Source organism: Chenopodium quinoa, unplaced genomic scaffold, assembly GCF_001683475.1.
Source record: "Chenopodium quinoa cultivar QQ74 unplaced genomic scaffold, ASM168347v1, whole genome shotgun sequence".
Taxonomy (NCBI): Eukaryota; Viridiplantae; Streptophyta; class Magnoliopsida; order Caryophyllales; family Amaranthaceae; genus Chenopodium; species Chenopodium quinoa.
Window position 1 is genome coordinate 23,150 of NW_018744560.1, and position 25,847 is coordinate 48,996.

Below are 25,847 nucleotides of genomic sequence, written 5' to 3' on the forward strand. Positions count from 1 at the left end.
CTTTGTAAACATTACAAAAAAATTATATACGAATTATTTAAATTAAGATGAATCTAATTAGATCATTTTTAATTATACATTTTCTTATTTATAAATAGCAAAGGACAAACAGAGTAGCTTAGGTGAATAAGGTGAAAAAAATTCAATGGATCATCTAAAAAAGTTCAGTAATGAGTAGACTAATGCTAGTATTTAATCTTAAACCTTAGCAATTAACATTATAAAGAAGAATTTTACAAATTATTATAAAAAATTGAGAAAAAAATAATAAAATTACTGATTGAGTAGTGATCTAAAAACCCCAAATAATGGAAGTCAAACCACTGCGGCAATCGTTGAGTACAACTTAATGTATAACAAGAATAGTATTATTCTAATAATTTATAAGGGCTAGGAGTTAAAATAATAGGCCATGAAATTGGGCCATTGGGCCGGGCCTCCAACCGCCCTCCATGTAGCTTCGCCCTTAAACTAGATCACACATGACTATATTTGTTCTTATAGATTGAGAGAAATTTAGAAGATTCTCTCTTAATTTTAAAAAGTCAAAGATTTCAAACAAGATTCTCACTGTGAAACGGAGGAGTACTTGTATTCTTCAATCTTGAGACTATTTCGGTTAATTATACCATACAATTATACATTTATACCATACCTATCTAGTATACATACCAACCCTCCAAAATTAACCCAAAATAATCACAAGAAATGACACCCGACAAATGAACCGAAAGCAAGGGTATAATCGTCAAATCATCATCACCCCTTCAAAACAATATCGTTCTCCTTTTGCACGCTCTTTTTATAAAAAAAACAGCACCAAATTCCGAACAATCTGAGAGGAGAGAGAAAAATAAAGAATTAACAGTCATCATCAATTTTACAAATACAGCACCACTCTCTTCATTCCTTCATTCATACTGGAATAATACTACTACTATAGTTTATATATAACTATTACAGCACTTGTATTAATGGCGTTTTGACTTTCTCTCTCCTCCATTCTCTTCTTCTTCTTTTTCTCTCTCCTCTTTCTTTAACTTCAGAGTATTCATATAACTCAACGACGTCGTCTCTGATTTTATTCCACCATTACTTCCTCTCTTTAATTTCTTTCTCTGTTTTTCAGAGATTTTGAAATTAATGGAGTTTCGTTCTACATTCTTTTTCTTTCTTTTCTCTCTCCAGGTAATTTTTATTATTATTATCATCATTTTTTTTAATTGTTTATGTTGAATTATGCGTTTGAAATTAAATTATATGCAGATTTTTTTATAAGATTGCAGAAAATTTTCAGCATAATGTTTGATTTTATTTTTTAATTTAATTTTTTTATTTTCCTGTATTTTTTTAGTATAATGTTCATATGTTTTTGATTTTTTTAATTTGATTTTCTGTCAATTTATGGTAATTAGCTGTGATTGCGTTTGCGCTGTTGAATTTGTCTATTTTTAGTTTTTATCAATTTTCATGTTTATCTGCTGATTTTTCTTTTATTTTTAAAAATAAATAATAACAGTGTTTATCAATGCCTTTCACTGTTGTTAATATTGATATTCTTATTTTGTTTGAAATTTGTTCTAAAATTAGAAATTATGTAAATAATTTTTTTTTTTTTACTATGTTTTTAATATAAAATCTATTGCTGTTAACTGAATTAAGTAGGTAGTTGAGCTGAATTTATATATTTTTGTTACAAATTGTCATTTTGTGTAAATTACTATGAAATTCTGCTGTTAAAATTCTATTTTAACTTTTGGAAAGTTGGTCCAATTTGTTTTTTTCCACAGAAAATAATGGTAGAATGAAAAGGAGTATTTATAGTAATGTTGAGTGGTTTTGTTAACTAGTGTGGGGCGTGACAGAAATTTGTAATCGTACGTACTAGTATTTCGTTGTCATAGTGTGAAAAAAACGACTAAGGCAGTTGAATTTCACACTACAGAAATAGAACAGTTGTCCAATCTAAGAGATTTCGACAAATTTTCTAATCTCAGAGATAGATTTATCATTGCTCGAGTTATAAAATTTGAACTTAGATTTTCATTTTTACTACTCAAGTACAAAATACTAAGGAGTTCATTTTCGTTTTTAATTGACACATTTTAGCTTTTGACACGAACTATTATTTGACTATCTTTTGTGAATTATAACTACGATATAACATAGTTGTGGGAGCTTATTTGAATAATTTCAATTTTAATTTTATTAATATCCAGTTTTTATAATTTTAGAATGTTGATGATCAGACATATATAAAATTGTGCGTTGACAAACGTGATAAAGAAATGTGTAAACTGAATAAAAACGGAGGAAGTATGAAAAATAAAATTTGAAATGTTTTTGTTTTTGTTTTTTTTTTTATTTTTTATTTTTATTTTTATGGAGGCTATCAACAATGTTTCCTCTTTTGGTGTGTTTAAAGTGGACCTGAATAACTTTTACTGTTCTTTTTGCATGTTCTAATTATTTTTCAGAAAAAGTCTAGTCTTTAATCATTATTTTTTAAAATTTTATTTTTATATAGCTTTTTTGTTCTATAATTAATATTAGCACAATAAATTCTGTTGTGCAGGTCTTACTAGCAAGAGTAGCAACGTCTGCACTGGAGGCAGAGTCATCTAATACGCGTTTTCTTTTGACGTCTAATGACACAAATAGGTATAAGTTTGTTGCTTTTATGAGCATGAAATGTACGAGTTGATGATGAGGAGACTGAAATTTTTGTAAATTGTGATTCTAATAAACAACTTTGCTCTGAAAGCGGGTTCATCTTATACATTGCTATTATTATCACCCGACGAAAGTGTGGCTTGTGTTATGTCTTTTAGTAATGCAGCTAGTATGAATTAATTTATGAGGGAAGTCTTGTAGTAGTAATAATAGTCTCAATCACTGTGATTGGTTTATCTAAAACATATACTACATTGCATGTTAGTAACAATTTTTGTATGCCCTTTCCAAACAACTGATACACACTGATATATGATATGTTGAAAATGTGCTTTGGCTTTGCAGTTTGCACCCTTACATAATGCTGTACACTGATATGCAATGAGAAATGATACTTCTGATGCTTTCTGATTGTCAGGGTGAGACATGCACCAGGTATATGTGCGATGTATGACATATGTGGTGCACGAAGTGATGGAAGAGTTTTAAATTGTCCATTAAATGCTCCTGCTGTGAAGGTACTGAGGCCTGACAGTGCCACTAAGCCATCTGGGTTGTTCTTTAAGCTTTGTTCAGCTTTATTGAAACTGAAGCATGCATATTGAGCAATTCCTTTTTGTATCTCCATGACCTATTAGGATCATGTATGGGACATTTCATATCATAGGCGCTGTGTGAAGAATTAACTTATATTATCAGCTGATTGTCATTATTTATGAGATTCCTTAACAATCATATTTACCTTTTCCTGAATGATACACAGCCGGATGGCTTATTATCCTCAAAGATTCAAAGTTTGTGCCCCACAATTACTGGCAATGTTTGCTGTACGGAGAAACAATTTGATACATTACGGAGTCAAGTCCAGCAAGTAAGATATCTTTAACTTTTATTAATGAAATCAATCTCAAATCTTCATATTTACACTTTATAGAATAATATATATTTGCAAAATTTCAAGTTCTTGTATGTTGGGTGTGCTTCTCAAATTCTATTTTTGATTCAAAGACAGCTCCGGGGTTGCTAATACATTAGTCAAGAAATCTTCATGAAAATTCAAACCTGGGTCTTTTCCACAAACCCTTGGGCAGATAGATGTTGCCGCTGCATGATTTCGTGAACTTTGAATTAAAGTGATGCATCCAATACTTGCCTCGTTTTAGTCTTCTTGTTAGCCTGCAATTATGATCATGTCAATTGTCAACATGCGACGATGTCCTCAAATTTTTTGTTTGTAGCCAGGGACTCAGGGTGTTGAAGGTGGGCTGAGCGCAATGTGCAAGTCACTATGCCAATGTTCACCTTAACCCACTCCTTTAATCTTGCACTCCTTTAATCTTGCTATATTGGCTTAACTATGATTCTGCCAAATCAAACCAGTTCACTTTTGGATCATCTCTTGCCCTTTTTATTTTAAATAATTAAATATATCATTTTTACCTGGTTTTCATAACTTGTGAACATCTTTGTCAGGCAATCCCCCTGCTTGTGGGATGTCCAGCGTGCTTAAGGAATTTTTTGAATTTCTTTTGCGAAATGTCCTGTTCTCCTAATCAGAGTTTATTCCTCAATGTTACTTCTACTAAAAAGGTGAGAGTTCTGCAACCTTTTTAAAATTATATCCTTTATAAGAATGCTACAATTATGAATTCAAAGAGTTCTCATCTTAAAACTTCTGTATCCATTTCTAGTAATTTAGAGAAATTCTAAATGCTGCTGGCAGAAAGTCTGCTAATCCGCTCAAAAGATTCTTAATTATCAAAGAAAATTACTAAGTAAGCAACTTCATTTGCTTGCTTTGCCAGTATACACCTTTTTAATAAGGAGGGAAAAATTGATGTCGTCATAACTCCTTGCACCAAGAGTCTACAGACATAGTACAATTGTGTGTGTGTGTGTGTTGGGGGGGGGGGAGGAGAAGTGCATGTGGAATTATGGATCTTTAATGTTTGATGGATCAGCACTTTTATATATAATTATCAATCGTGGAGTTTAGGACTTGAGCAAATAGTGAGTGTGAGTGGAGGGAAATAGCTTTTATAACAAATTTCATGTAGCTATTGTAATGTTCCTACATATATTTATTTTATTTTATTTTTTTTGCTATTTTGCAAATCATATCCAAGAATGTCTGTTTTTAAAGAGCTGGGCCTTATATCTTTTCTATTTCAGGTTAATAACAGTTTGACTGTGGACGCAATTGAATTTTATGTAACTGACACTTTTGGTGAAGGGCTGTACAATTCGTGCAAGGATGTGAAATTTGGTACTATGAATACACGAGCCATAGAATTTGTTGCTGGTGGTGCTAAAGATTTTAAAGGTTGATTCTACCTGTTAAAACAGTTTTTACAAATAAATTGTTCTGTATAGTCTATTCTCCTTAATAGTAGTTCTTATTTCATGCAATTGTGATGATTATACTGGAGTGTTGGTTAATTAGTTGGATGTGTGAATGGCCGGGAATCAGTAAAGAGTTCAAAGGGGAAATTTAAGTTATATTCATGAGTTATGTCAGTATGAATCTTATACCCCAATATAAACGACCACAAAAGTCCATCTCTTTACTCTCACAGTCTCACATTCTCTACATCTGGTTCCATAAATTTTATCTCTCTTCAACTCTACCCAACCAAAATTATTAATAGTAATTATACCCCAATGGGACAAACAAATGGGATGATTTGAGTACATGTTAACTTTTCTAGAATGTAGTGCTAAAGAAAATTCTAGTAAAATAGTTTCAAGAAAATGGGATTATATGTCTTCGCTTTCCTTTTCTTTCTTACAGCCCTAAATATTGAATTGTCATGCATTTAAAGAAAAATTTTCAACATTGAGATTCGCTAATGGCTTTATGGAAGTTTGGGATCATTGGAGTGGATTTTCTCAGCTTAGCTAGGATATCATGTTAACCTTTTGAAAAATCACTTGGAAAAGCGTTTAATGTAAAGCAGACAAGAACTACTTTTAAATGGAAATCATTGGATGAACATTGGAAATTTTGTCATAGATTGCTTCATTGCTCTGTTGCATAGATAGACGGGAGCATCTCAAAACACCTTGTATCTACAAATCTAGATGGTAATAATTCCAGAATTTTGCTGGAAATCTTCAGAGGAAAGGCATGCGAGTTTTATGATAGTATGATATTATGGGCTTAACCTTGCATTTCCAATTGGGAAAAAAAAATTCTATTTCCTGGCTTCCTGCACTAGCCACTCTGCCACTGTCCTTTATCCATCCAGTCTTTGGATCCATAAATTATTTTGAATGATTATTAACAAAAATGTCATCATGCGGACCCCAAGGTAAGTACATGTAAAAGTATACAGATGGATGGTCAATTACATGGCCAGTATGATAATATATGGTGTTTTTTATTCTTTTCAAAATAAAAAGGGGCTAAGTAAATATGGTTTATGTTGAAGAACCCTAACATATTAGCATGTTATATAAATAAGCCTGTTGCTCAGAGAAAGGTAGGTAGTGTTTGGCTGCATTATTTGGTTCTAGTATCCCTTTAAATTTATGATTTAAGTACTAATTTTATTTTAAAAAATTCTTATTTCTTGACTGTTCTCTGCAGGGTGGTTTGCTTTTGTTGGTAGACAAGTGGGTCCTAATGTTCCTGGCTCACCATATGCTATAAATTTCACTTCAAGTGTACCTGAATCTTCAGGGATGAGTCCCATGAACGTATCTACTTATGCATGCAGTGACACTTCGCTGGGTTGTTCTTGTGGTGACTGTCCTTCGTCTCCTACATGCTCTAATTCAGCAGCTCCGTCCATCAGCAAGAGCGGTACTTGTTCAATTAAAATGGGTTCTGTGAAGGTGAAATTATTTATAAATGTGTATTAATTTCTACCACAATTGAATTCCATATCACAAACTGCACAAAAATATGCCAGTTAAATTAAGTTCTTATGATCACTGCAGTAAACACTTATTCATCTTGAACTGCTTGTGATGACTGTAGGCAAATTGCAGTGATATTGTGGTAGCTGTGGTATTTCTTGTGTCGCTTTCTGTTTTTCTTGGATGGGGGTTTGTTCATCAGAAGAGAAAAATGAGCCCTGTTTCGAGAACAAAACCACTGGCTAGTGCCACTAGTAGCGATGGTAGGCAATCAACAGACCAGAAAGATGGGGACCTTCCTCTGCCAGTATGTGCCATTGTTCTAGCTTTTGTTGATTTGTTAATATACCCCCTTCCCCATGATCTATTCTGTAGGACAAATGTTTTTGTTATGTTTATGTTTCTATCTCAGTTGAGAAAGTTTCCGAATCCTCTGATGTGCTTAACCTTTTTCTACTTATACACGCGAGCATGAAAACTCCACTTGTCAATATCTTTTTGTTTAAGAGGTATAATTATTTTCTCTCTTCAGATTCTTCGTGACAGAGCTCGACTCTCTGGTGAGGCGAGACTTTCATTGGTTCAAGGATACATGTCACACTTCTATAGGTTTGTATAAAATTACTTGTATACATTTGAGGCCAAATTCTGACAAGGAAAATGGTTACATATATTGTTGTCTATGTTGGTTACCAAAATTCTTTTCTTCTATGGCATATGGCTTTCAGGATATATGGAGCATGGGTAGCCAGGAAACCTGCTCTTGTTCTTTTTTCATCACTGGCCATTGTACTTGTTCTTTGTTTAGGTTTAGTCCGTTTAAGAGTTGAGACACGTCCAGAAAAGGTACCCTTCTGTGCTGTTTTTATTCATCTACTATCCTGCTCCTTCCAGTTCTGTTATGTCTGTGTTAATTGTTAGTAGTTGCTTAACATGCTCTGGTGAAAGAGGCAAAATATATAGGTGTCTAAACTCATTCAATGTAATTTGCTAGCCAAAAAAAAAAAAAAAGCCAACATGTATATATTTCTTTTTTTTTTTTCACTATCAAGTGATTAAATATTTCTTGGGAACTAAAGGGAGATATAAAGTGCAAATGTGCTTTTATGTTGACTTGTGGAGCTATAAATTAAGCAAAAATCCAAGAACAAATAAGTTAGAAGCGTAGAGGATTACTCAAATGGAGAGAGACACAATATTATTAGACAGAAGCAAACGCCTGGTTGGATGGCACACCTACCTCATGAACATAGAAGCAAGATAGGAAATATCTATCTCACTCTTAGGAATTTTGCACATGAGACATGATATTACAGAAGAAGAGCAGGAAGGGGTGAAATGCCGCTGGAACTCAGAGCTAGCTTCAAAACCCCGACACTGTGGTTCGTTGCCATTGAAGCCTGGTTTTACTGTTCAGCAGTGCTTAAATGGGGATCTTTGCATTTATACTATGCGAGATATCTTGTGCTTATTCCTATTGTGAATTTTTATGCATATAGAAAGATATTTGAAGCACAAAACTAGAAGGGTTTTGCTGCATTGTCCTGGTGAATTGCTTTGACATTTCTTAATCATGAAAGATGGGGATGGTTCCTGATTGTTGGAAGTCCAATGTGTGAACGGCCTCTACTATGGGCTTGGGATATTGATGACTGCAGCCTCATCCATATGTTGCAAAAGGCTCCTGGTGACCTTGCCTGTACAGTATGAAAGGGACTGATTTTCATCCTTATTGGAAAAGGACTTGGTTGATACATTACTATTATCAAAAGCTGAAACATTGACCATCATAGGCTAGGTCAAATTTGTTGAGATTTGACAATCAACAGTTGGCAGCATGTGGGTGGTTGAAAATGTGGGTTTTTTTTTTCTTTCCCGATCCAGCTGAAAATTTATACAGGGTTCAGTGAATGTGGTGAGAAAATATTCTTGATTTTTCTAGGAAAATTAATTGCCTATCTTGTTGTTATGATCAATTTATTTTGTCTAATGGAAATGTAAAGTTTTTAAAATGGTTTTCTTCTTTTGGATTTGAGGCTTTGTTAAACTTGATTTGTTCATATTCTGATTTCTGATTGTACATGAAAATGGGAAAAATCATTCAGGACAAAGGTCACGTTTCAGGCCAAGTTTGCATAGAATTTATGTAGAATGTTCTCACTGATTTAATTATATACTACAGCTTTTTGATTTTGTAGAATCTTACATATGTGTTCAATTTCAGCTTTGGGTCGGGCCTGGGAGCAGGGCTGCAAAAGAAAAACAGTTCTTTGACACCCATCTGGCACCTTTTTACAGAATTGAACAGGTGCTTCATCTAATATTTAATAACTTGTAGACGAAGTGGTTTTATTTTTATTTTTTTTATTATTTATTTTAAATATTGTTTTCCTTTCTTTATACAGCATGTGTCAAACATTTTTACTAAGTACCTTGTATATAGAATCAAGTGTCGTGACATGTAGTGAAATCAGCCTGAATTTCTGCTACGTGATCTTTGTTTTCACTCTCCAAATCACTTTGGGACTAAGGCTTTGTTTTTGTTGTTGTTGATTTGTGTTTTCCCTGCTACTGCTGCACTCTTGACATGCTTTCTTCATCATCAAGAATGTATCAAAGTTTGCTTTATTATTTTGATTCCTTTGTTTGTATTGAGAAATCCAAACCAATATTCTTACCAAATATCAGAACACTTAAATAGAAGGAAAGACCGGAAACTATATGCAATACTAATTTGTGAATACACCAATGCATGTATGAAGACCATGATTAGAAATTATTGTTGTGAGTTTATGTTCTCTTCATTGTATGGTGGAGAAATTTGGACATTTTACAGAGCTCGTGCGTACTCCAATATCGTTTCTGCCTTTCTGTATAAGTTGAATCGGAGAAATCTTTTTGATGTTATCCGATAGTTCTTGCCAATATCATTTTTGATGGAGCTATTAAAAGGCCTTACTTTAATTGGAAATTACATTATGGTATTAATTTGGAATGAGGAATGAGGAATGAGAAATGAAATTAAGATGTTATGGGATTGGAACTTGATTCCTAATTCCATGTGTTTAATTTAAGTTTAGTAATGAACACAATCTTTTATTTTGACACCTACATGATTGGTATGAGTCATACCCAGCTTCCCCCAAGGATGTTAAAAACCCATACCTTATGTGTTTGAGGTATGGGTTTCAAAATAGAAGAAATCTCTAACCAAACAACAGGTCTAGGTTTTTACCATTCTAAACTCATACCTGAAACCAGAATCATGCGAACCAAACGGCCCCTCATAAATTTGATTTCACATTAGAGTTTCTGATATATATCATTATATAAAACATTATGCTGAAAAGTGTGAATAACATCTGTTAGTATGTCCTGCAGCTTATAATTGCTACAATTCCAGATGGAGGACATGGGAAAGCACCTAGTATCTTGACAGAGGATAACATCAAATTACTTTTTGAAATACAGAAGAAGGTAAGCTTGGTGCTTTAGCTATTTCTAGGAAGTAATCTGTCGACTAGTTTACTAACATGGACAAGGTTAAGACTTGGTAAATTTTTTTCTATTTTTTTTAATAGTTCCCTTTGTGACAGGTTGATGGAATTCAAGCCAACTTTTCAGATTCAGTAATATCTTTAACTGACATTTGTTATAAACCACTTGGCCAAGATTGTGCTACTCAGAGCATTTTACAGGTAAAGCAGTTTATCTTTTTCTCAACCCACACTCTCAGATGACAAACTTCTGGACTTCCATTTATTCTACTACTGTGTCTTAAGAAGCTTAGGCTAAGGAATGATTTTGACACTAATTAAAATTTACCATAGAATGAGATGTCTTCATTTGTCATTTAGGAACTAAAGAAAAAGAATGTTATGTGGGCCAACTGGATTGCAATTTTTGTGGTCAAGTCTCCATGAATTCTCATATTCTTCCCTTCTCTTTCTTTGTCTTCTAATTGCACTTAGAATGTGCTCTCCTATTTTCTCGATACTCTATCTAGGGAATTATAATGGGATAGGCTGTATCTTGTGCATAGTGATGTTCTTTGACAAACATAACGTTATTGAATGCCATGTCTTCTTGTCAAAGTTCTATATATTCGAAATGCAATATGAAGCTGTTTTAATTTTGTGCATGGATTTTTCAATTTATTGTATACTTCGAATAGTATATTTTTCATCAACTCACCTGGTTAGTGTATAGTATTCCATATGAAATTGATGTCTGATCTATAAATCCTAGCTGTCTGCAAGAAGTCATACACTCATGCTAACTGCATTTGATGCTAAGTGAAGGTTACGACCATTGGCTGGATTCCTATAAGTATTTCATCTAGAATCTCATGGCTATTTTGACTTTAATTCTCATATATTTTGTTTCTTTTTCTTTTTGATGCCAGTACTTCAAAATGAATGCTGACAATTTCGATAGCTTTGGTGGAGTTGATCACATTCAGTACTGTTTTGAGGTGTGTAATTTCCCATTGAAAGTTGGTTTATTCAGAATTATATACTACTATTTTGCTTTTGCAGGATTTCTTTCATCTTGAAGTATTCTCTTAGGTATAAATTTGAGCTACAGTAATTAATGATTGAACGTTCTAGTACAATGTTATAGTAACCTCTGTTTGAGAAAATTATGTTTTTTCTATGGTAACCATATTTACGGAGTATGACAGAAATTTGTACATAAATGTATTACAACTTGTAATAAGCTTGAGAAATTCCATCATTCACTTATTTTCTCTTTTCTAGCTGTCACCTATGAAGTGAAATTCAAGATTGACTGGGAAAACATATAGGTTGACACCATTTATTTGCCTTATGCAGCATTATTCTACCGCAGACAATTGTAGGAGTGCATTCAAAGCTCCACTAGATCCTAGTACCGCACTGGGTGGTTATTCTGGAAACAATTACTCTGAGGTACTTCTGCGGTGCTGGTCATTTCTCCTGTTGCATGCAATGGATTATAATTTTTTTTTTTTGGTTTGTTTGCTTTTGTTTTAGGCTTCTGCGTTTACAGTCACCTATCCAGTGAACAATGCAATTGATAGAGAAAGCAATGATTCAAAAAGGGCAGTGGCTTGGGAAAGGGCCTTCATTCAACTAGCAAAGGTTAGCATAGCAATACTCCTCTAAATTATCGTAGAATTTAACTATAACTTTTTTAATTTCATCACTGTTGAATAATAATATTGAAGCTCAATAGCTCATTTCAACGGGAGATGTATCATTCATGTGTGTTTTATCCCACGTTGAGGGTCTGTGTCTTTTATGAGAGATGTGACAAGTTCAAATTTGGTTCAGCCCTCTTATCAATGCAACAAGGCCTCTTTTGGGACAGTTCTCGAAAAAAGGGTTGTTAAATGCAACCATATCTGCTAAAGTGGTTATGCGTGTCAAATATTTACACCTATCACATGTTTGTGGAATAACTTCAAGCATGCGGGTGTGTTAACGTATTGCAAGTTTCTGTATGTTCTATTCACCTGATTTTCACTTATCTAAACTAAACTTATTAAATCTTATTTTAGTTGTAATTTGAATTTAGACAACCCTTATCAACACTTATTTTTCCTGACTGAACTTATTTTTTTTGAACCAAACTTAAACTTATTAAACCTTAAATAAGTGAAAATAAGGTGAACAAAACAAACCCTAAATACCCAAATGGGTGAGTAGAGATAATAAATGGCAATTTCATTTTGATATAGTAATAAGTAGAAGTATAATTAAGATTTTGTTTCTGTTATGCAATACTTATGATTTGACGCGGTCTTCAGAATTCTGTGTTAACTTTGGGTGTCAGGGAAATCTAATCCTGGGTATATTTTGCTATTTTTCCGAGCTCTATAGTTGACTTGAACCTAGATTGAAATTTTGCTTCAAACGTAAGTTTACATGGCTGGACTTGAGACTTCAGAAATCACCTTTTTAAGTTTTTGGAAGCAAGATGACATTGGTAATGGGCACCAAAGTCATAAAATAGCTCTTGATGTTTCTCCGTATTCATTTAATTTACTTTGGATTAGTCAGAAGAACACTATCCCGATAGTTTATAAGAGCATCAGGTAGGAAGTAATTGGTTTGGGTTTGGGTTTGTGTGTGTGTGTGTTGTGGGCGGGGGGGGGGGGGGGGGGGGGGGGAGGGTTGTGCTATAGCTATTGTCCTGTTGGCAAATTTATTATTCTTTGACCGATAGCTTCCTTGAGAAAGGGTCGTTTAGTGATGTCATTTGGTCTACCTATGGGGATTTATATAGAAAGTATGACCTACAATGAGTGGTCAAGTTGTTCAACTGAGTTAGTTGTTTCTTGTGCCTGCCCCTGGATTTAATATCACTGATATCATCACTTTGCTGTCCTCTAATATGTCATGTAGCTGGGTGTTAGCCTTTTGGGGGTATATCTAGAGGTGGTTCCGCGTTGTACTAATATTTCCTCATCCCTTCAAATTTTCAATATTTAGGGTATTTCTCTGCTCTATATGTGAGTCCCTTGATCACCATGAAAGGGTGTTTGATTTTAAGGGAGAGTTTATTGCATATCCTGGATTTAGATCACAATTCTTGCTACGTTAAGAAGAGGCTAGAAGGCTATTCCTTCCAAAAACTATTTTTCACAATTTTTTCTGAAATGTTGATGTGGCTAACCGCTAAATTGTTAGAAAATGATGAAAAATGTTAAGAACGAGCTTTACATTGTAACCACTGTCAATCTGTCATGTTACTCATGCATCACAGAAATTAAAAATAATTGGTGTAGCTTATTCATGTCTCAAATTTGACCCTCCTGCTTTTATATAAAGCTTTTTCTTTTGCTTTGACAGGATGAGATAATGAAAATGGTTCAAGCTAAAAACCTAACACTCTCTTTTTCATCGGAAAGTTCCATTGAAGAAGAACTGAAGAGAGAGAGCACTGCGGACGTCATAACTATTGTGGCAAGTGTTTCTTTTCCTCTCCATTATATAAGATTCCTTTCAAAGCGGTGTCACAAACACTATCAATTGTATCATCAAGAAAGTAGCCAATATACTGTAACGTCTATAATGACTTGGAACTTTTTTTTTCTTTTAAAATCCTTTTCAGATAAGCTATCTTGTGATGTTTGCTTATATATCACTTACACTGGGGGACAAACCTCGATTATCTTCCTTTTTTATTTCGTCTAAGGTACGATTCATCCATTGCACCTTTTCTCTTACTTAATTGGGCTATTGCTTATTTAATTTGCATAGTACCATGTGAGGCTGTGCTGCTATTGTCTTGATTAATTTTTCCCAAAAGAAGATGGTAAAAACAGATACAATTAATTCCTTGAGCAGGTATATCAGAAAATTCTTACAACACTGACAGTTTTAGAGCCTTAATCCTAGAAACCCAATGAAAATTTCAACAAGATTATTCTTGAAAATTGAATTTCCGAATTGTTCAGTTGCGTGGTCATTTCCAAGTTGTTGTTTTAACAGATAATATTAGATAATTCTTTATGCTTCGATACTCTCCATGTGCCAAAGGTTTTAAGGGTTTGTAAAGCTGTCTTTCACCTACCTCTAGGTCCCATATCCCTTATTACTTTTGATCAAATGTGCTTCAGTTTATCTGCGAAGTATATTTTGGCTGCTAATTGTGGCTACGTGACAATTTGATCTGGATGATGAGGAAAAGTCTCCTCTTCTAACTCAGTATCAGGGATATCTACTCTCATATCTTTCATTTCTGTTTGTTTGTGTGCGCGCTCCATGCGTGTTTTACTTGCTTTAATTGCAATATGTGCAGCTTCCTTCTTTAGTTTCTCTTTTGGGAAATTTTAAACCATTGTTTAGCTATGTTTAAATGGCATGTATTGCTTGAGCTGCAGATTGAACTTATATTGCCTTTTATCGTTCATTTTCTTTCTTGAATTATTGAAAATGCATTATGTGGGAGATTCCAGGTATCGCTTGGGCTTTCTGGAGTCATGCTGGTCATGCTCTCTGTTCTTGGATCAGTTGGATTTTTCAGTGCTATTGGAGTAAAATCTACTCTTATTATAATGGAAGTCATTCCTTTCCTTGTCTTGGCTGTAAGTTCTACATTTTTGTCGATATATAATTGCTTATAGCAATATTATAATCAGGCAATGTTTGGGGATAATATTGTCATTGACTTTTATATTTTCTGAAGCTATTCTGCTCACCAAAATAAGATGTTTCAAACAGGATGTCTTACATTATTCTTGTTGGATTTTTCTGGAGGAAAGTATCTTGAGTCATTGACAAATGGTTTCATCACATGCTGTCACTTTCCCCTCTAATGACAAATTTCTCATGAACATACAAGATACCCTATCCATGAGGATCCCATCAGCCTACGATTTTTCTTATTGAGTCAAGATTTAATTCATGTGGTTGGGTGAGACTCACATTGGGATTGGGGACTGTTTGCTCGTCTATGAGGTTTTAAATGTGCTTTGGGTCTTTCTATTTCTATCGATCACATCAACTCTTATTCTCTCACTGTTCTTATACTTTAGTCTTTCTAACTTTCTTCTTTATCCATTTATTAATATTCAACCACATTTTGGCTTGTCTCCTACCCTTAATTATTTTTATTTATTTATTAGTTTAATTTTAATTAATTAATTATATAATTTATTTATCATTTCTTATTCAAGCGTCAAAATCTGTAGGTGTTGTATTAGGTAGTTGATTCCAAAGTTTTTAACATATTGGTAGTTTCCCACATAGTAAATCGTACTGTTGTACCAGGCTAATGCCTTACGTACCTCCTGAACTTGTATTAGTTTTGGTGTAAACTTCATGTCTTAATGTGTCCTTCATCTGCTCGATAAACTTTGTGCACTCTTAGGGTATGTTTATCATTGTGACAACAATTGCCTTCTAATTACTAGGTTGGGGTGGACAACATGTGCATTTTGGTTAATGCTGTTAAGAGACAACCACAGGATTTGCCCTTAGAGGGACGAATAAGTAATGCCCTGGTAGAAGTCGGACCATCTATTTCACAGGCTAGCCTCTCCGAGGTATTAGCATTTGCAGTTGGAACTTTCATTCCAATGCCAGCTGTGCGTGTGTTTTCCATGTTTGCAGGTTTCTCTCTCCTCTATCTTCCAATCTTTGTTGAAGACTTCTATTAGTAATACATTAGTGGATTATGTCGCTGAATGTTATTTTCCTCTCTTGTTTCTTTGAAGCTCTTGCTGTTCTGCTGGACTTCCTTCTACAAGTTACTGCATTTGTTGCACTGATAGTATTTGACTTTAAGAGGACTGAAAAGCATAGAGTTGATTGTTTTCCTTGCAAGAAGGCATCTTCCATCGAGGACTCAGACAATGGTATATGCCGCTGATATGTATCTAGGTATTGTATTTCCATACTTTGTTTTCACACCCTCTTTGATTAAACTGTATTGTGTGGATTTGTGAAAATGCAGGGATTAGTCAAAGAAATCCAGGATTACTTGCTCGTTATATGAAGGTACGCATATATATGTCGATGGAAGCTTGAGGCTAGTATAAGCTGTATAACACTTATAATTGCTCAACAATTGATGAAGAAACATTTAGTATTGAATGGACATTGAGAATTCTATACTGGACTGACTTACTCTAAATTTGCGTCTGTTCTAGTTAAAACTTGGATTATTGTAGTTTGAACATGTCTGTTTCGTGCGATCTTTGTCCTTAAAATAACTGAGATTTATCCTTCCGTCTCTTTTGGCTCTGTCAATTTTTAAAATATGAGTTGAGTGTTGACTATACTTTATTCCATTGAAATGATAAAAATCATGTAACTTTTAGGAATAATTCATTATTTTCATATATTGGAAATCCTGAAATCTTTGATATTGGCAAGCATAAATGATGAATCTAATCCATGAAGAAATCCATGAAGCATAAAACTCCAATTTCTAGCAGCTCTATGCGCCTTGCCATTTTCAGTGTATCTCTTCATATACATTACATAATTTTGCCTGTTTGTCTATGCACTAATAATGTGAATTTTTTGCATCATTACTAGGATGTCCATGCACCAATTCTGAGCCTTTGGGGAGTGAAAATACTGGTTGTTTCAGTATTTGTTGCTATGGCATTGTCCAGCATTGTAAGTTGCTCTTGTTTAGGCTATATGCTTTGATTCTATGTTTTCCCATGTCCCATTTGTATTCATTATTAAGCCTCTTCTTTAATTTGAATTGGTTAAGAAATTCTCTAGATATCTTGACCTATCCAAACCCCACTGGCACACTTGGTTTGTTGTTTTCTTTGTTCTTTGGTTATTAAAGATTCTGACCATTGGAGCACTACAGACATTATGCACCAGGATTGAACCTGGTCTGGAGCAACAAATCGTTCTTCCGAGAGACTCCTATCTTCAGGTCTAATTTTGAATTATATATCCCAGGATTTGCATATTTTTTTTAAAAAATAATACTTGGAATATGGAGGCTGTGCCATAGGCTCATTTTTTTTTTTTTTTTTAACTCTTTTCTGGTGGTTCTTTTTATCAGGGATATTTTAAAAATATTTCAGACTTTCTCAGGATTGGACCACCCGTATATTTTGTGGTGAAGGACTACAATTATAGGTACCTTTTCTCTGGTCTCACATCTTGTGGCCCTTTATAACTTTATTAGGGCATGTTATATATTTGACTTCTAGCATTATCTTATTTAACTGGTTTTTGCTCCCTAACAATATAAGAAAGATAATTGTCATAAGTTTGTAATTTGTGCCATGTTGTCTGATTATTTGTGCTCCTATTGTCTAGTTATCTGTTTATTTCATTGAGTAGGTATTCTAATGGTTATTTTTCTATTTGCTTGATTACTTGCATTTTTCTTCCCTTTCAAACTATCCTCTCTGTCATAGTTTTACACGTATAAGTTTGAGGCATGGGGTGACTTTGTCCACTAATAGAAATGCTAAAGCCTGTTCTCTAGACTTCTAGAAATCATGGAAGAACAGATGCCATTAAGCTGCATGTTGGATCTTGAAATATTGGAATTCTTATGAGAGGTATTCACAAAAACATTGGATTAATATAGCATGTACTCAATTGATCGAGTAGGTAGAAGAAAAGGTAGCGTCCAATAGTATTGGCATTTGAATAAATTAAGGGCCAGTTGTAATCATGTGGTGCAGTTTAAAAATACATACAATTGGGTGTCTGCAGAGCTCGTGATAATAGCTGAGAAATTCAATTTAGTTACGCTACTGCAGCTAGGGTTGGAGGATCAAAATCAAGAAGAGTTTTGGGAAGTGTTCTAAACAAGCTGGTTCAAGGTACTCATATTGATGAAAAGTTATGACAGTAGCCTAGGAGAGTTTGATGGCTATATTGGGGTGAGAGCACATGGGTATGTTAATGTGCCTAGAAGATTTGGTTATGATAATATTAAATCAGAATGCAGTATTGGATTCCTTGACATCTTATTATGTCATTATTAGTCAGTATGGAACAGGATGTAAGGACTACTAAGATATCCCTGGCGAGTGCTTGACAATGAAATTAAGAGGAGGCAGAGAAGTTTCCTAAATTGCATCAAGATAATGTTCTGGAATCTAGAATGGATATTTAGAATTAAAAGTTTTTCACTACTGAGGGCTAGACCAAATTTTAAAGAGTAAGATGAGAAGTTACCAAGTTGTATCAAGATAAAGTTCTACAATCTTGAAGGAATATTTCGACTGACTGAAATGATACTGCAGACATTTGAAAATAGGATGGCGATGCAGTATAAAATGGGAGTGGTTGCAAAATAGATAAAAAGTATGGGTCAGGAAATTTTGTGATTTAGATTAAGCAAGAGGACATGCAACATGGTATGGCGGTGGAATGAAGAAATACAAGAAATGCTAAAAAAAATATGGTAAGATAAACAGAGGCAGCAGAAAAAGTCGCCATAGCTCCATATTGAGTGTGTTTGCCTTTGTATAACATAATTCAAGTGAAGGAAAACAGGATAATATTAGTCTACAGGAGACAGGGTGTGGAAATCAAATGATATTTTTAAAGTGAGATGGATTAAAAGGGTGGGAGAAGAGTTTTGGGGGTTGGGTTGATATCAAGAAATAATGGTAATATATGCAAATCCATGAATTGTTTAATTTGATGTTTTATTTAAACATAATTATAAGAAATTATTTTGAAGAAAGTTTGCATCATATGGGTAGTAGGACAATAAGGCCTAGCAAATTGTCCACAAAAGTTTTGAGGTGCTTGTGTGAAAAAGTTATATCTTGGTTGATAAAACTACAGTGTTATACTCGAGTCTGGGAGAATACCATCAAATGGAGATTATTCTCTGTATTCACTTTGAGCAATAACAATTGAGACATCTATATTTGTAGTAACTATATAAATCAGGTTACTTATCCATAAAATAATACTGAGGGAAAGGGTGATCAGGAATAAGATGCAAATGGTTACTCTTACATAAAAGTATAGTACAATTTATTTAGTTTTATGCCAATGAGATATCTTATAAATGCCATCCATATATGTCCAGTAGAAGGCAGAAGAGATTAATGATAGGATCTGCCCATAGTTTTTATGAGCATAGAAAGTGTTACTCTGAGCAAACAGGGAGATTGTGTAAAGTGTGGACTATAGAGGCTAGGGAAACTCTGATGTTTAGGTCAGTTAGAGTCGTGTGAGGGGAGTGAAGGCAAGTGTGATTAAGTCCATTAAGGGAAGTCACTTGAACTGTGAAATCAGTTCTAACCCCCCCCCCCTCCTTCCTAGTTTCCAGGGGAAACAGTGTATCTGTTAATGGTGTTAATTAAATATCTTTTGAAATACAAGATACAAATAAATGACTTGTAAGATTCTATTACAATTATCTAGGTTGAGTTAGAAAAAAATATCTAGGTAATTTTGCTGCTTATGTGTATGATTGTTCAATTGCAGCTTTTAAAGCATTATCTGCTAATTTGAGAGGGCTCCTCTAGCTTCGTGTTTTGATTCAATTTATGTAATTAATTTTTACCAACTCCACAGCTCCGAGTCACGGCAAACAAATCAATTGTGCTCTATCAGCCACTGTGACGCAAATTCTCTTGTAAACGAGGTATGCCTTGGAGTTGCAAAGTGTAATCCTGCACTGACTTAATTTTTATTATATCTGTGCTTAATTGTTTACATTATGTATCTCTGTTTGGGGTTGGTCTCTGTACGAGGTCAGTGGTTACACTTATGTGACTTGACCTGTCCTCTGTTTGTGTAGATTACCAGATTATCCTTAAGTCCAGAGTCAAGCTACATAGCCAAGCCAGCAGCATCATGGCTTGATGATTTTCTAGTATGGATGTCTCCTGAAGCTTTTGGTTGCTGCAGAAAATTTGTAAATGGAAGTTACTGTCCACCTGACGACCAGGTGCGTTATTATTATTGTTCATATAATTAGATGTTACGCAAGTTATCCTAGAAGTGGAGCATTAGATCAACATATACAAAATTCTATTTTTATTCAGATACTTTCTTGGACTCTAAGTATTACAGAGTACTATGCTCTTTTTGTCTAATGTTTCTAAATGTAAAGGCTAAATTGGATTTTTTATTTATTTATTTATTTTTTTAAATTTTTTTTGCAGCCTCCTTGCTGCTCTGCAGACCAAGCGACATGTGGAGTTAGTGAACTGTGCAAAGATTGCACTACGGTACTTTATCTGAATTTGAGAAAATGAAATTATGCCTTGCCCAATTAACCACATCTAGCTTTCTTATTTTTCTAAGATAAGATTATGACGACTATCTATGTTGGCTATATGCAGTGCTTTCTTCACTCAGATCTGGATGATGATCGTCCTACTACCTCACAATTTCAAAACAAGCTTCCATGGTTCCTTAAAGCTTTACCTTCTGCTAGTTGTGCCAAAGGAGGACATGGTGCCTATACAAACAGTGTAGACTTGCAAGGTTGGTCATTAAAATTATTGTACTAAAAATCAGTTTTGAAGTATGGAAGCATTTATGCTTTTTATAAGATGTGGAGCTGCTAAAATTGGTTGCTCTAACATTTTTTGTTTCTTTCTTTCTTTTTCTTTTTCTTTTTCTTTTTTTATTTTTTATTCCAGGATATGAAAGTGGTGTAATTCAGGCTTCAGAATTTCGAACTTACCACACCCCTCTCAACAAACAAGTATGAAGATAATAGTTTCAAATTTTCAATTGATGTAATTTTGACTCAAATCACTTGGCCACTGCATATCTGTTTTTCTTATATTTGCCATTCATACTTTGCAGACTGACTTTGTCAATGCACTGAGGGCAGCACGCGAGTTCACCTCTAAGATTTCTAAATCGTTAAAGGTAATATCTTTTGGTGCTACTGAGTCTTATGTCGTTTTTTGTTGGATTCAGTATTCAAAGATTATCAAGCATAAGGATCTATGTATTACAGAAATCAAATCTTGAATTCATTTAATTCTCCCTCTTCACTTTGCTATTAAGCAAAATTTGTACTAACAAAACATCAATGGATTGCATGAGCACTAGAACTGTGGGTCTTTTGTTCTTTTCATCATTTATTCCTTATTGCAGATGGAAGTATTTCCATATTCAGTGTTTTACATGTTCTTTGAGCAATACCTGGATATTTGGAGTACAGCATTGGTAAACCTTGCAATTGCTATCGGTTAGTCTTTAGTTGCTTTTTCTCCTATAATTTTCAATATATTATGCATACAAAATAAATTTTTCATCAACTGGTCTTCATATTATTAATCTAGATCTTGCAGCATGTAGACAAAAATCAACTCACCTGTACTCTCTCCTTATTGCATAAATATGCTTTGACCGTTATATACTAAAAATTATGCTCTTTGGATCTGATTAATTTTTATAATGTGGGTGTGTTATTGTTCTAATGTTATCTCAGTATAGAACATTAAACTGAATCAGAGTGCCTAGTTATTCTATCTCCCATGAACCACATATTGGTTTCCCCTACTGATGATCTTCTGGCCTTCCAAAACTTGTCAGGATCAAGCCTAATACTCTAAAAGTAGCAGAATTCTCTATCAAAGATGTAACAGATTAACAAAGACAGATAGACAGGAAAATTCCTTTTGCAGATGTTCCAAATCGCTATTATTAGAAATTAACCGCTTCTTTCAAAAAAATAGAATTTATTAAATAAATAACATAAACATATAAATATATAAGAGACATCAACTGCTACGGAGTATTTACTATTTGAGGGTTTTTTTTTTTTTATCCAAAAACTTCTAGAAGTTGGATAAATAACAAGAGCATAAACTTTGCCTCCAACCCCCATCCTTCCAGCCTATCTGAGCTGAAGGTACTTTTTTACTCAGTTCTCTCTCGTAAATAGACTATATACTTCCTCTGTCCCAAACATACATGATATAGTCAACATTGCACACATGCCAATGCATTAGTTTGACTTTATTTTTATATATAAATAATTACTAATGAAAATTATTTTAAAAATTATATTATGAAACTTTATATTAATACCTATCGAACAACATATTTTATGATATAATATGATTTTATTATGTTAGTAAAAAATTATTGTCAAAGCTAATACATGAATAGTGAAAAAAGTCCAAAGTCTCGTGTATTTTGGGACGGAGGAAGTACTATTTTAGATGCTAATACTTCCACCCAAGTATTTTAGTGGTTACTTGTTGGAATAGATTTAAACAACTTAAGTACCTGGCAACTTGTTGAGTAAGAAAATGCGCCCCTCCCCCCCCCCCCCCCCAACCCCCAACCAAAAAAAAAAAGTTTGGATAATTGAAAAATAACTCAAAGTTGGAATAATTAAAAGTAAATGGCCTAAAGTTGGGATTATTAAACCAAAATTTCTAACTTCTTTTACTTTTTATTAATTAATAATTGTAGACATGAAAAGTCAAAGTAAGTTGACAAGCGTGAAAGTCAAACTTTTTTAAGCTATAAAGATCAGCAAAAGTATTCAAAATCATAAGTTGTTTTGCCTAATATTTCAACTAGAAATATTGTTAGTCTTCTAAATTTTACTGATTTCCTTCCCTAACAGTAGATATAATTTTGGATATTGCTAATGCATTGTTTCAACTAGAAATATTGACAGTCTTCTAATATTTACTGGCTTTCTTCTCAGCTTGTCAAAAATTGTTCTGCCTAAAATTTATCGATTTCCTTCTCACGACAAATAATGCTGTTTTTGTGACTGAACAGGGGCTGTCTTCATTGTGTGCCTGATTATTACTTGGAGGTTTGTATATGTTGTGACACATGCCCCCCCCCCCTTTCTCTGTTCTCAACTTCTGTTAATAGATTGATGCTGACTCTACTTGTTTTCTTGTATTAATGATTGTAGCATATGGAGCTCGCTGATTATTCTACTTGTTATAACAATGATAGTTGTAGATTTAATGGTAAATTCCTAAACTTCAATTTTCTGTTCATATATGCTTGTGAACTGTTTTTATAAGCATGTATACTATACTCACATTAGATTCATGATTAATACTTTGCAGGGAGTTATGGCCATTTTGAAAATCCAACTTAATGCAGTTTCTGTAGTTAATCTCGTAATGTCAGTTGGAATTGCTGTTGAGTTCTGTGTGCACATAACTCACGCTTTCATGGTTAATATCTCTTTCATTCTCATTTTCTTATTATCTATAATGTCTCCTTGATGTAAAGTTTCTGATGGCCCTTCTGGCTGCTTCTTCATACAGGTAAGCGGTGGCGATAGGGATCAACGTATGAAGGAGGCTTTGGGTACAATGGGGGCTTCTGTATTCAGGTTTTTACATCTAATATATAAGCTGCCTTGATCCCATATTTTTCACTGTTTCTGTTCTTTGAATACAATGGCGGTTTGATGGGACATATATCATATATGTTAGTACTGGCTGTTGCTAAGTATATGATGTTAGAATGTATCAGGCGTGGTGGTCATGTTTGTGTGAATGAGAGGCTGTTATGGCTGATTATATATATATATATATATATATATATATATATATATATATATATATATATATAATGACACTTTCTTTGTCCCAATTCAATAGTCATACCAAGCTTTGCTCTTAATATTATGCAATAAGTTGGTGTCTTGTCTATCACTCTATATGTTAATAGAAAAGTAGATTGATGGGAGAAAATGGAGGAATTTTTTCAATTGAATGAGAGTTTGGGACCTTAATTTTTGATAGTTTGAAAAGGGAGATAGTAAAATATCAGCGGATCCATGCCATAAACGAACTGTGACAATTAAAGTGGGACATATGTAAAAGGAAAGTGTGAAGATTAAATTGTGTCAATTGGTTATTTCGTACAGTTTTGGCAAATAATATAATTTTCATTCGGTCATTCCTATAATAAAATAAGAAAATTACATGGGGGAAATGTAACTACTACCTCCGTTACAGGTTATGTGCAACGATTAGACATTTTCCCACTCTGTTTTATGTCAAATCGTTGCACATAACCTGTAACGGAGGTAGTATTTTTTACATGTTGTTACTTTCTATAGTGTATAAGTAATAGCTTGGGCTGTCTAATATGTAATCCGTAGCACACTTAGGTAAGTAAAATGAGTATGAGATCACAATATCTTAACTACTTATGTTAAGTTAGCCCAAACGTGATCCGGCATACGAGTATTTGCGTTCGATAATACACACATTCCTAATATGAAATTTCCCGCGGAATGGGGGAGGGGTAGTTAGCGCCTTAGCGGGAATTGAAGTATTAGGTAGCCCTGGTGATAACTTTAGATCAGTTAGCTCCTGGTCCTGCATTGCCTGGCAAAACCATGCCATATGATGGGAAAAAAATCTAGCATGTTAAAATCTGTTTTCTGCTTTGTTTTGCTATGATATTATGTGTATTATGATTTATCTCCTTTAGTACAGTAACTAATGTCCTATCTCCTAATGTTTTCCTTTCATTTTTGCAGTGGAATTACATTAACAAAGTTAGTTGGTGTGATTGTTCTAGCATTCGCCAGATCACAAGTCTTTGTGGTATGTGTTTCAGAACTCGCTTCTCTTCATCATGAAAGTTTGCTTAGTCTCTTTGCTTTAATGCTACAAACCTTTCTATTTCTGCAGGTCTATTACTTCCAGATGTACCTCGCTCTAGTCATCCTTGGTTTTCTACATGGTTTAATATTTTTACCTGTGAGTTGTTTTCCTGAATATATTTTTATAAAAAAAGCCAATATTCTTCTGTTTTATGGTCCTTGTTCCTACATGGCTAGATATTAAATCTACATTCTTGGCTTAATAATATCAGATACACAACAATTTTTTCCTTAGATTATCACTGCTTAGAGGCTGGGTTGAATATAGGATTTTGCCAAGGGCTTAGTAAAATCGTAATAAAATATTCTTATTAAGTTGGAATTTACAACAAAATCACACATTGTTCAATGGCGACTTATTAAGCATAAAACCTTTCTGAATTTTCAGAGTCTTGTCTGTCTGCATGATAATTTGCCTGCTTGCCTCTTTTTCACATTTTAAAAATCATAAAGAGTAATTCCTTTAGAAAAAGAGTCAATTACATTGATAATCTTGAAGATTTAAATGGATCATCTTGTGGCTCGGTATAATATAACAAAAAAGTTTAAAATTATGTGGTTGTTGCACAAAAGAGTGGCTTAAGTTTGCATTTTTCATATCCACAGTATAGTTTTTTGAATTTTCTACTGGCAAAATGCTTGCAGGTATTATTAAGCATGTTTGGACCGCCTTCAAGGCTCATCTTAGAGAACGAAGATGCTCGGCCATCTACATCTTCACAGTTCTAAGCTGAGTACTGAACCCATTCTTTTTACCCTCTAAAATAATTGATAGAACGAAAGAAAATCAGTTTTGAGACCACAATTACCCATACAGCGATTTCATTAACCCTTACAGCAGCTTCTTGTAAAGTGAACCATAATTTGATGAATAGAGGAGTGAGAGCATAGATTATGATTCATCTATGTATATAGGCTAGAGTGACACATTATTTGTATCGTCTCACATTCTTTAGTTTGTCAATGAATTTATGGGCTATAATTTGCCTTTGACATGAGGTTAATGTACAGGAATTATCTAAGACTTGATTTAAAGAAATGAATATGTTATTAGATCAAAATTTACAATTATACTTTGTCTTTCCTAATTTGATAGATCTAAAGAGACAAGTTTTTTTTGAACATTCATTCTTTTGTACAAAGTATTTTTTTTCATTTGGAATCTTTTATTTGAAAAGAGAAATGTAGATTATTGATTATTCACACAATTTTATTAGATGAATGTATGAAACGTAGTCAAATGAATGTGT

At 33.8% G+C, this 25,847-nt stretch overlaps 1 protein-coding gene across 1 annotated transcript; it reads left to right on the top strand.

Moving 5' to 3' along the window:
• Positions 1-787: 787 nt before the first annotated feature.
• On the top strand, positions 788-25,668 carry LOC110699010 (Niemann-Pick C1 protein-like). The gene is made up of 39 exons (XM_021876493.1): positions 788-1,188; positions 2,576-2,661; positions 3,092-3,191; positions 3,437-3,544; positions 4,147-4,263; positions 4,846-4,996; positions 6,263-6,510; positions 6,656-6,841; positions 7,067-7,143; positions 7,263-7,380; positions 8,759-8,842; positions 9,916-10,011; positions 10,131-10,232; positions 10,940-11,008; positions 11,370-11,465; positions 11,550-11,657; positions 13,371-13,484; positions 13,633-13,716; positions 14,480-14,608; positions 15,437-15,635; positions 15,740-15,880; positions 15,979-16,022; positions 16,566-16,649; positions 16,855-16,923; positions 17,056-17,132; positions 19,548-19,617; positions 19,774-19,923; positions 20,141-20,206; positions 20,321-20,465; positions 20,624-20,688; positions 20,793-20,858; positions 21,090-21,183; positions 22,737-22,773; positions 22,879-22,936; positions 23,039-23,149; positions 23,243-23,310; positions 24,472-24,538; positions 24,626-24,694; positions 25,243-25,668. Exons 1-39 carry the CDS (start codon positions 1,144-1,146, stop codon positions 25,324-25,326), a joined length of 3,882 nt encoding a protein of 1,293 aa, XP_021732185.1. The 5' UTR covers positions 788-1,143; the 3' UTR covers positions 25,327-25,668.
• Positions 25,669-25,847: the final 179 nt, after the last annotated feature.